Here is a 12,092-nt window from a genome sequence, read left to right on the forward strand (position 1 = left end):
TGAGCTACAGAACTGGTGAAGCCTAATTTCCTGGACATCTGTCTTCTTGAGGTCATGCTGCGGTGTTTCCATGAAAGCGAACAGCTGAAGCAACTTGTAGAAATGTAGTATTTTTTTGAGACTGCTGTCTTTTTTTTGAATATACTTGAAATTGGAAAGTGAACTCTGAAGTTATCTAGGGTGGACAGTTGCATACTTACATGCACCATGGCCTCGCAAGCCTGCTTTCCTTAGGGAGGGAGACTGCAAATACATGATCGTATGATTTGGGGTGGTGTTGTAATTGGGTAGAAGCACTTCATGATGACCGCTCCATGAACCCTTAGGGTGCAGGAAAGGGCACGATCCTGCATAGCCTAGTGTGGTACTCTGCGAGTGCAGGTTAATTAGCAACTGCTCAAAACCATTGCTGTTAAGAGTTTTCTGCAAAAGCTTCTTTGGGCACCAGCAAGAACAGAGCTAGGTGATTGTTTTTCTCCATGAATATTCAGTAGCTAGAACTTAAAGCCTTCCCAGCTGTGTTGCTTGGGGTTAGGGCCACTTGGTTCCTGCTTTGTTGGTGTACGAACAGGCCAGAAAGGGGTGCTGGTCCAGGTTGAGTCAAAGCTGAAGTTTCTTTTTCTCATGTCTACTCAGTTGAACCACAGATCCCTAAGTCCATATTGTTTAGGTAGTGGTCAGGTCATACATAGCTGTTGTTTCAACCACTAAGAGATCTTCCTTAGATAGCAACAAATGTGTTAATTCAGAAATCTTGATGTATAATCCTGTGTATGCTTGTCTAGGCTTTAGGATATTTCTGTCTTCCAGTCCCAGGAAGGTGACAGGTGAGAACATAAAATATTCTTTTCTAAGAAACTGAAAGGTGGCAGTAGTCAAGGCCATAGTGTCCTAGCTTTTCTCTTTTCTGCTTCATTAAATATAAAAATAAAAAATACAAAAATAAACTGAAAATTGATGGGTCATTTTTTCCCCTTCAAACCTTCTGTGATTCTCACCTCTGACCTTTTTTTTGGTTTTTCTCCACATTATTAGTAGTGTGTCCAGATCAGAGCATAGAACTGAACAGAATGAAATAGTTACCTCTCTTTTGAGATAATATATACTACATGTGTTTTATATATAAAACATTGCTGCTAATACTCCCTAGGACACTTGCCTGGGTTTTTTTGTTGTTGTTGTTTGTTTGTTTGTTTGTTTTTAAATAATCCATTTTGCAGTCCACATGCCCTCCAGGTTCTTTTTACAATACTGCTGCCTAGCCAGTTATTTCCCATTTCATATCTGCGTATTTGTTTTCTTATTCCTGAGCATAGTACTCTACATTTGTCTGTATTGAATTTTCTCTTTTTAACTTTCCTTATTTTTTCATGTCCTCAAAAGGGCTTATAATTTTTCCCAACTTACCATGCACACTTTTGTTTTCTACATACAACTTATTAATCAAAGTCCTTTAATTGGATTGGCTCAGGATAGCAAGAGCTTTCTTGAAATGTTCTCTCATTTGTAGAAACATACTGGTAATGACACTTCTGTTGTTTTTTTCATGTGACTGTACACCATTTTTTCATTTCATGAAGACTGTTTGCTTACATAGATGTCATGTGATAGCCTAAGAATCAAAACTCTTATATCTCAACTTTTAGTAAGCCATCCACATTTTCCTCCTTACCCCCTGTGAAGTCTACCTTGCAAGTAAACCAAACTGACCTAACAGGTTCTTTTTCTTGACAGATAATGTTGACTCTTTCTTCTCTTTGTATTCTGAAGGTGTTTATAATTTGTTTCCAGAATTGTTTTCTGTATATTTTTTGATAGTCAAGCTGATGTCTGCATGAAATTTCCTTTATTTTTTAAAAATATTTTATACATGCTATGGCATGCTAAGATTTTTCTGTTTCTTGGTTTTTTTTTTTTTTTCCCCCTCCAAAGGAGACTAATGCAATATGTGTAAACAAGCCAAAATGTTGACCCTTGCTCATCATGTGAGTGCTTGGACAGTTGGGACAGAGAAGTTGGACAGCTCATTTCTGCGCGCCTGTATCCTGCTTGCTTTTCTGTGCAGTGGCAGAACTTTGCCTTATACTGTGGTGTGAGTTTGAGTTTAACCTGAAGAGCTAAGTGAGTTCAGACCCTCTTTTTTGGTTTTGTTTTCCCAGAAAGTGGCCTAACATCTAGGCTATTGTATACCAACATCTCGCTGTCATACTCTCCTAAGTGCCGCCTTAGGCACTGGCCTTCTTCATGACTGGCCCCCTTAAGCCTTTCCTCTTCCACTTCCCTTTGCACCTCCATTCCCTGTGCTGAGAGCAACCTGAGCCTCTTGTGTACGAGCCTTTGGCTCCTCCAAACACCAGCTGGCACGCAGCTTTGACATCCACATCTTGTTTTTAGGAAAACCTGCTTCAAAGAGCCAAAATGTAAAATAATATAATTTATGGTGCCCATTTATTTTCTGTAGGCTTTTCAGAATGCTTGCAGTCTTTCTTTGGGCAAGTGTATTGGAGTTTTGGGGTTTTAGTTTTAAGCTAGACCCACCCGTGAAAGAACAGTGACCAGTGTGATTTCCTTCTTCTAAGTGTATTGAGAACATGCTTTTTTCCCCACCTTGTTTCCTGTGCAAGTATCGATTAGGAAATAACCAACTTGTAAAAAGCTAGATGTCAGAAATAACACTTCTGATGGCAGGTATGGTTTGTCAGCTGTGGTTGTGGATCATGAGGGTTATCTAGCACCTTAGTGCCTCCTAGCATTGAATTCATAGGCTGCTTGATCCTGTCCTTGTTAGGCTTTACAGTCTGGTTGTGGGCTTGTGTTTCGGTGTGAAGTTCAGTTGTTCAGGCAGAAGCATTTAACTGGGTGCTGACCATGATGTAACCAATACTTTTTCCTAAGTTTGTATGGGTCTAGTTGAAGTACAACCCTTGATGTTAACCCCAAACTCTTGATGTGTATGATCAAGCCTAAATTGCCAACAAAAGTGCTGGTTTGCTACTTAGGCTTGGCTATTTTGTCTGTTTCCTATCTCCCATTCTTAAATGCAAGACTGTCTTTGAAAGAGAATTTCAGTCATGAAAAAGTTAATGTAAGAAGGTACTGATTACACAGTGTCCTGTGTTTTACGTTAACTTTCATTTTATTTGCAATGCCTCTGACTTTTGGGAGAGATTTCACCTTAAAACAAAACCAAACCCCTGTAACTTTTCTAAAAAGAAGCCAGTGTTTTGAAAATACAGAAGCAATAAATTATCAGTAGTCATAAGTTATCGTTGTATGTAAATTCCAGTGCATGCAATATTTTTTTTCAAATTGATACTGAAAATGTCTTGTTACTAGCAGATGCATTTTTATTCATCTAATGAGTTTGGAAATTTAATAAGAATGTTCCACTGTTGGGATTAAGTATTTCTGCAGGTAGTTAGAGGAAGGTAAAATACTATGTTATGTTTTCTGTGGTAGTGAACTTAATGCTTATAAAAAAGTGACAGCATTAGTCTTGGAAACTGTTTTTATAGGTTGAAAAAAATGACAGCAAAATCAGTGGCAACCTGAGGTAGCCTGTGTTGTCATGTTGGCCTTACCCTGGGAAGGGCTGTGCTTTCTGAAGAAAATACTTGAGTGCAGAAATGGAACTATAATTCCTTAATAAATATGTTGTTCTTGACAGTCTCAGGACAAAATGGATCATGTGGCTGACAGGCTGTATGATTGTGTTGTAAATATTCTGTGATTTGTGAGGCTGGAAGTAGGGATGCCACCTGATGCTCCTACTATGGAAGCTGTGGTGCTTTATCAGATCCTTGTAATTTTAACAGCAAGATTGGATAAACCAAAGCCCCTTTGCTTTCTCCATGCTAAATGTTTTATTTACTCCTCTTCTCTCCCAGCTAACCCTCAAAGAACAGGGGCTAGTCTTGGATGGCTCCGATTACTCCTGTTTAGGTCAGCCTTTGAATTGAGGTGGTGGTGGGGTGTTGATAGACGGTATTTATGTGGTGGGGAGTGTGGATAAGTTAATGAAATTTCATCAGGTGTATCGGGCATAATGAAACTCCCCAGCTGAATCTGAAACTGCCCTAGAAGTGAAGGTTATGGCTCCCATTGACAGTCTCTTGAACTGTTCGACTCCTTTAATTGTTTATTACTAAACCCATCCTAAATGGGTGTGTATTGTTTAATCTGCCTTGAAATGTGAATTGCAAGTCAAGGCCTTTGAGTAATATAGTGAGAAGTTGTGTGAATTTATTGCATCTTCCGTAAGTGCTTCCTAAACTTTGGTAAACTGCTAATCGGTAGCTTGTTCCAGCAGTCAGTCGTCTTTGGTGATGGGCAGCAGAACTGCTGGTGCCTCCTGCCACTGCACAGGTAGGGGATGTGCTCCTTTCTGCAAGTCAGAAAGACTTCTGTGACAATGCTAGTGTTAGTAAAATATTTATAGAGTATTACACATGGAGAAACTTAAAGACATATATCCTGGCCTGATGAATTAAGTTTGTTTTTCCTGTGTGTTTATATATGCATGTTGTAAAATTATATAAATGAAAGTTGATTTTCTGAGTTCGAATAGGAAAAGTACGTGATCAACAAATAAACACCTGGAGCTTGCACACAGGACAGTACATAAAAAAATACAAAGCTAGAAAAGACAAAGGAGAGCTTCTGATCAGAAGATGAAGAGCAGTGTGAGAAATACGGAAATATGCCTCTAGTAATGGTAATATGCTTGACAAGCAGATCTGAAAGGTGGAACACATTGGTGTTTCTGACTTCTGCTGCAGCTCCTCAAATTCAGTGTTGCTTTTAATTTTACTATCTGTACATCTAATTCTTTATAAAAAAAAAGATGTTTACTGTTACGAGACCAATACTTGTAGACATGTAACTGCAAACCTAGTTACACATATTTTAAAATCCTTCTAGAAATAAAATGAGAGACTATAATGCAGCAAAACACAAAGAAAGCTGTATCTTATGCTTTGAAGATGCAAGACAAATAATTTGTCTAGCTGTAGTTGGGCAACCTATAAAGAGTGAATGAAAAAATTGTTTTGAATGACTTTGCAGAACATCTTAAATAGATGATTAAAAACAAAATCATACTGGAATACTGGATGCAGGTACATTCGTATTAATTCTAGTAATTGAGAAAGTTCCTTATAAATCTTTCCCAATATTCCCCAAACAGTCCTGTAAGTCTGTAGTTAATTACTCAGAATTAGAGGAAAAAGTTTGGAGTTGCCTAGTGTGAGTCTCCAATTCTGTGTGGGATTACTCATTTGAAAAAAAAAAAGGCATAATAGACAGGAGAAGGTTTTCTTGTCATAAAACTGCAACTATTTTTCCTGTAAAACAATACAACTGAATTGAGCGGTATTTCACTCATATGGCTATCTAGTAAAGCTCTTATAAAATACTTAGAAAGTTGAAAAAGGACTCTGTAGTTTTAATATTTAGACTGTGAGCCAGACAAATGCATTTGAAAATGTACAGTCATGCCTGCAGCAGATTGTGGGTCTACCTGTTCCATTTACCAGGCTCTCACGCGAACACTTTTGATGAGGAGCATCGGCCAAAAACTGCAGGCTGTATCAGCGACTATAGGAGGGTTCACAGTGACACAACAGTCTGTCTTGTTTCTCCCTCTTTAATACCATCTTGATAGTAGGCTGAACTGGTAAAACACTCAAGACATGACCCAAAGCTAAAAATCTTTGTTTCCTACTTTGTTGGAGCAGCCAGCTTTGCACACACAGTGTCGGTTCACAGTTACCCATGTTACGGAGGTTTTAACACTTGTACCAGTCCTCATGTTCATGGCTAAAGGGCTTGAAGTGCTCAGGTCCTGTAGCTGGATGTCCTCTGGCATGGTCACAGGCTTTGAAACAAATCAGGAGTTTATTAAAACATAGTGTGGGCAAAGCAAAAGAGGAGGTAGAGCAAAAGGGACTTCCTGCTAGTGCAAGACTAGGGATGGTAAAGTGCAACCAAGAGGAATCACATAAAACTTAGGAAAGTGTCTTTATTAGTTTCTGTTTTAATTTCTCTTTGCACAGTGTATCTATTCAACAGACAAATGTAATTAGAGGGGCTCTCTGATCTAGTACATTGTTACAGAGAAGAGCTTTGCTTCTACAAAGGGTTGTGTACTTAAGTTAGCACGCTCTTCTGTTCAGCGCAAACATTGGAAATTCTCACTAATTCAGGATACAAATGGAAAACTAATCAAGGAAAATGAAGGGACACCTAACCTATGACAGTGTCATATATGCCTCAGGCTTTCTAACACCTTATTTTGAAGCATTCCAATGGGGCTGTAAAGGGAAACAAGAAACTTGATTACAAGAGACCAATGGTGTGATTTGGCAAAGTGGTTGCTGTGTATTCTGCAGCATCAAAATGGAAATGTTTTCATATTCTTTTCACCTTTGTGATTCAGTTATGGATTTCAGCAAAACTTAAAGCCAGTTCTGTGACAGTTACCTTTTAGCATGCCTGCAACTTTCTTGGAATTTCTGGTTTTCCAGTCCAATAGCATATTTAAAGAATTAACATAATGGAAGAAAGATGACCATTGCACTCTCCCAGTCTGAAACTGAATTTACTAATTTACCTTATTGTATAGTGTGTGATTGTGTGTGTATGTATGCATAGGTCTATGTATTCAAGCTTGGAAGGCAGGATTAATATCTTTTTCTTTAGAACAGGCAACTGGACATCACCTACATGTATTGAATCACAGAATTATGTTGATTAAAAAAACCAACCAAACAAACACCCATTTTGATTCAAATATGGAATAAAATTAGAAGAGGCATTTTCAGAGTTAATAGACTAACTGCACTGTTGATCCACTTCCGCGCTTATTCAGTGTTGCCCTTGTACTCTTGTCATATCTCTTGGTATAGAATCATGAAATTTACTGTCCTACCTATGGCCTGCATATGGTCTGTTGTGTAATAACTGCAATTACCTCACCAAGGCTGACCTTATATTCAACACCTGTGATTTACTTCTCTTTGGGAGCAATGACAGGCGTACTCAACAGCCAAACTTCTTAAAGTAAGGTATTTGTTTAGAGCAATCTGAACAAAAGCATCTGAAAACAGCAAAAGCTGTTTATATATGTAATCTTTTTTCTGCCTAGGAATGTACAACTCCCCTAATGCTTATCTGGTAAAACAAGCTCCCGATTCCTCCAAAATCTTTCATCACTCTCCCTGGATAGCCCCCTGGCAATTGACACAAGCTTATCAAAAAAAGATAGTTTTTTCTTCCCTTTTGGCAGCCCAAGTGAACTGAAGATGCTTTCGTGCCCCAAAGGTTTATCCTTTTTTGTTCGCCTTTTGTTTGTTTGTTTGTTTTTCTCCAGGTCTCTTGATTTGGTGAGTGATAGTACTTACAGATTTGGCCTTACAGGGTACCGTGGCTGGAGTCCAGAGCAGCATCTTCTGTTGGTGAGAGAACCTCATAGTCTGATTCGCTGGTTTGGGGAAATTCTGAAAGCAGCATGAAAAACAGAATGGAGTACATGGTGCTGTTCTGTTTTCTCACCTAATAGTCCTCTCCCAGCTGATTCCTTGGCATGTGTATTGCCAAAATGGTGTGTTTGCATGTTGACAATTAATTTTACTACGGTCGTTTCTGAAAGGCGTGTTATATGATGTAGTGTACTGAGCGTGGTAGAAGTACCTCAAATGGGTAGAGAACTTGTGCTTTGGGAAAGATGAGGTTAATGTACTGGATGCAGGGCACTGGGTAATGTGAAGGAGTGGGACCTGTGCGCTTAAGCTAGCAGCAGATACTTTAGCTAAACATAAACATTCGAAGAGGACAGGCCAGATGTTCCACTTTTTGAAACAATATATAAACCATCTTAAGTATCGAGGTTTTGTTTGAACCATATGGCTGTAAGGATCATAAGATAAAAAAGCAGTGTATCCTACACTAATATATGATGTGCCTGATTACCAAGTCGGATCTCCTCTTCCTTCAACCCACTGTTTAGCATAGGAAGCTTCCCAGCATATCTCTGCATGTTTTTTCATTCAACATGTAAAAGCGAGAAATTAATTCTGTGAATTGGTAGAAAAGATCGTAAGATTCAGTGATGTGATTTAAGCCAAGAGTTACACTGTGATGTTCCTTCAGTGAAGATGTTGAGGTGTCCTTACACAGTAGTCAGGGTTTCTTTCCTTTACATTCAAAGTTCCAAATTCAGTGATCTTGTGACTTTCCAGCCCACAGATGCTCTGGCTCTAATATTCTGTGTTTGTAATTTAGAGTCCAAGAATGTCACTCTCTGAAGTGGTTGGGATATGAGTATTTCCTAGTGGCAGAATTATCTTTTTTTTTTTTTTTTTTTTAAATGTCACACAGTTTGTAAAATGAAGTAAATTTCAGTGATCTCTTGGGCATTCATGTAGGTGATGTTTGACTACAGTGTCTGCTGGAGGTCAGCAGGCTTGTACAGGTATTGTCTTTCTTTTCTGAATTTCTATTTCTCCAAGTAAGTGGAGACGTTAGTGTGCAGAAGCATTCTACCCTTCTGTTGGATGCCGTGTGGAAGGAAGTACTTGAGATGGTTCTAAAAAATCAAACCCCTTTTGAGTGTCTCTAGTGCAGTGTGACCCAACGTGATGTACAAGTTTCAATTATGTGATTATGAAATGGAAGATTGTGTGATAAGCTTTAGCAAGATCATTTCTCTTTATGCTGTTCCTCCAGTGTTTTAAGAATTTTCCATCCAAAATGAAGTAATGTGATAGCATTGTAGATTATTTGCTGGTTTAGTTGTCCTAAAACATCATGGTTGCTGTGTTTCTTCTACAGTTGACGTGAGCCCCTTCTGCTGGCCTTCTTTAATGAGCGCAAGTGCGGAAGGCTGTTAAATATGGGTGGATTGTTCTTGCTTTTCAATACCCTGCCTGCTCACAAAAACGAAACAACTGAATGATGTGCATGTGTCTACCTGCAAACCAAAGCAAAGCTGGCTTCATCTTGTTCTGGGTTTGCTCATTTGACTACGTCACCTTAAGTCTGAAAAATAAGTAAGAAATAAAGAATACAGCCCCGGTCTGGAAATCTTGTTGGTGAAGAGGTTAATTTAAAATATCTATAGCCTTTCAGTTCCTGCTGTAGGTGTTTGCAGGCTTTCAGGGGAGCATCCCACTTGTGGGGGAGAGTTAACCTCCGCAGAAGGCTCCAGGAGCAATCATTTACTCGTTTTCATCATTCACCATTCTCTGAAGACCTTCAAGTGCCACAGGTCATCCTTCAGGGCAGCAGTACTGTGTGTATTACAAAACTGTTGTGGTAACCGTTTCAGATTGACGCCGGGGGCAGGAACTGTGTGTTCGGCGGTGCAGGGAGCGGGGAATTGCTGCTGTTCTCCTCTCACCAGGACTTCATGGTTCGGTTTGCATCCCCCGTCCCCCACCCCACCCCTCCTTCCAGTGTGTACTGTGTGTTGATAGGGCTGAGTCACCTCTTTTATTATGTTTTGAATACTTTCCTCCCAAATGTAGTTTATTTTGTACAGGGAAGGGAAAGAATTTATGCTGTCCTGGTTCCTTATTTTTATCAGAGCTCTGCTAACAACTTCCAGCTGAGGGAGTTCTTGATATTTTTAGCCTGAGATATTTAGCTATTTGAGCCTCTTTACATGTTTTCCCCCGGTATATCTTAGCTGGGGGGATGGGGGGAGAGAGGAATGGTTCTTGTCAGTTAATATATTCAGGAGCATGCTTGCCAAATTGCCTGTACTTATTCCCAGGAATCTGAACACTTCAGAATTGGGGGGAAGTTTGAGTCCTGGTCTGAAGTATTTGAATCAGCCTCATTACCCCATTCTCTGACTGATGCTGCTGTAGCTACGTTCCCACTGAATCTTCCTCTTTATTTTAAGAGGTGGTGTTTAGTATTAAAAAAAGTGTGTAGTTGGTATTCTGCTTAAAAACACTGAGAAGTAAATAAACTAAAAAGAGCAGAGAACCATGAAATGGGAACTTGCCCTACAAAATACAAATTCTCTGAAATTCTCTTTGTTCGCTTTTTTCCAAGTGTCTTTTAAGCAGCAGAATCCTCTGTCTTACTACTAATATTACTGTTTTATTGATTGCCTGGCTTACGATCTGATGAAGTTGTTTAATATTCCAAATGTTGAACTTGCTGGCACGTCTTGTACACGCAGTGTTTTCAAGTTTCTGAATAACCTTACCCTTCCATGAACTTTACATGAAAGTTACTTTGCAAGAAAATATTAAAAATACTTCATATTGACCTTTTGCCTTTAAGAACTACTTTAACCTGTTTAACCATGATTTCACAGATCCTACTATCATCAGTTCTTTTCCCTTTTCCTAACAAAGTTTCAGACTAAAGCTATCTTGTTGCTTTAGCAGGGCTGTTTCTGTGTACTGAAAACAATAATCTGTCTGAACAGTAGTTCTGTTTAGGTCACTGGACTAACAACTTCTTTAGGCAAATGATTCCTCCAAATTCCTTTGAGAATATTATTGTTACTGTTAAACTTATTGGTTATACATAGATTTGCCTCAGTGAAATGTAGTGATTCCAGCAAATACTCCAGAGGTGTCTCTGTAAGACTGGAGCAGTGGGGGTGAGAGGGGCAGATGGTGGAAATCATGCTCAGTTTAAAATGAGAATTAAATGGCATTTGCTGTTGCATATAAATTGTCCATATTACCTTTTTCTTGTTATCCCGTCCAAGATGTTTGTTTATGTATGGCAATATATTACATTGCTCTTCTCCTGTCCACTTAGCTATCTGATAAAATTCTGCAGAGTGGGTGGATGACTTTGTGCCGCCTATGCAGGGTCTTTGACTTGAGTCCTCTGGTTGGCAGTCTGGTCTGTGGCATAAGTTAGAGCTGCTTAAAGGCTGTCAACAATGACCAGGATATATCCTAGTAATTGGGACCAGCTGGATAAAAGTATGTATTGGAAAGTCTACAGCAGCTCTATGCAACCTGTTACAGCAGCTCTTCACCACCCAATTATTCCTTTAGGGACCTCAAACCTTCCAGTAGTCATTTGCAAAGCTGAAGCCTTAAATCTGGCACGTAAAATGGTAGTGTGGTTTGGTTTGGTTTTTTTTTTTTGTTTTTTTTTTGTTTGTTTTTTTGTTTTGTTTTTTTTTTTTTTTTTAGTATTTGTTTAATCCTAACTCCTGCTCCTCCCTGAGGTTGGGCAGTCGCCACTGCCTACTTAGACATAAGTCTCTGTTTGAGGATCCAATTTAATACATGTACACCGTTTTTTGGTTTTTTTCAAAGCACTTAGGAGAATGTTTGTGTCTATACTTCTTAAGCACTGTGGAGTTTTTTTACTTGGTAAGTGCAACCTTTTTAGAAACTTGCCATTCTCAAGCTGTAAGTTGTGGGGCCTTTTAAAGACAGAGGTTCCATGTTGTATGTACCCCTAGGTATCAATGGCTTTTTGTGCATTTTTGCATGGAGCTTTCAAAATGTAATTTTAGGTAAGCTGCTGCTGTTTTGCACTGTCAGTCTCTGTGCTCCAAGGTGACTGATGCTGCTGAAAAGTTGTGGAGCAACACTACCACTCAAGTATGTTGTCTGGTCTGTGTTGGGGCTTCTCAGTGGAACTGCCAGATTAACTGAATACTAATCTTAAGCTTCTTAACGCTTAGTGAGAACAGTCAAAATTTCATTAGTTTTAATTGTTTTGTAACAGGCTAATATAATTACACTGTTGGCATCTTGGTTGGGAATTTCTTGACTTTTTTTTTTGTAAATCCAGGCCTAATAAGGTTTTTTATTTTGCTGACTGAATTTCCTGTGCAACTCCTTTTAAACTGCCATGTGAGTTGCAGGGACCCTAAATAAACTGAGCAGCTGACTCATTATTTTTGCCATTTGTACAAATAGTTTTTCCAATGGTACTGCTTGAACATGAAAAGCAATACAGTAAAATACTTGCAGGAAAGGAAGATGTTACAGAGAAGCTGCACTGAGTGACTTCAGCTTCAACTCAGTGTTGAAACAAGAAGTTTCATAGTCTTGTTTCAAGCTTACATTTGAAGTCTCCTATTCTAATATTGACCAGGCCAACTC

At 39.0% G+C, this 12,092-nt stretch overlaps 1 protein-coding gene across 10 annotated transcripts in view; it reads left to right on the forward strand.

Moving 5' to 3' along the window:
• Positions 1-12,092, forward strand: part of SSBP2 (single stranded DNA binding protein 2) — a 195,313-nt gene that overhangs the window by 9,281 nt on the left and 173,940 nt on the right. The window contains exon 1 of one of the 10 annotated variants that reach the window (XM_052776715.1): positions 7,505-7,524. The exons of the other annotated variants lie outside the window; for them this stretch is intronic. Coding sequence (XP_052632675.1) covers positions 7,508-7,524 — 17 coding nt within the window. The 5' untranslated portion in view covers positions 7,505-7,507. Of the gene's footprint in view, positions 1-7,504; positions 7,525-12,092 lie in introns of those variants that run through there. 10 annotated transcript variants of the gene reach the window in all.

This window comes from Harpia harpyja, chromosome Z (genome assembly GCF_026419915.1).
Source record: "Harpia harpyja isolate bHarHar1 chromosome Z, bHarHar1 primary haplotype, whole genome shotgun sequence".
Classification (NCBI taxonomy): Eukaryota; Metazoa; Chordata; class Aves; order Accipitriformes; family Accipitridae; genus Harpia; species Harpia harpyja.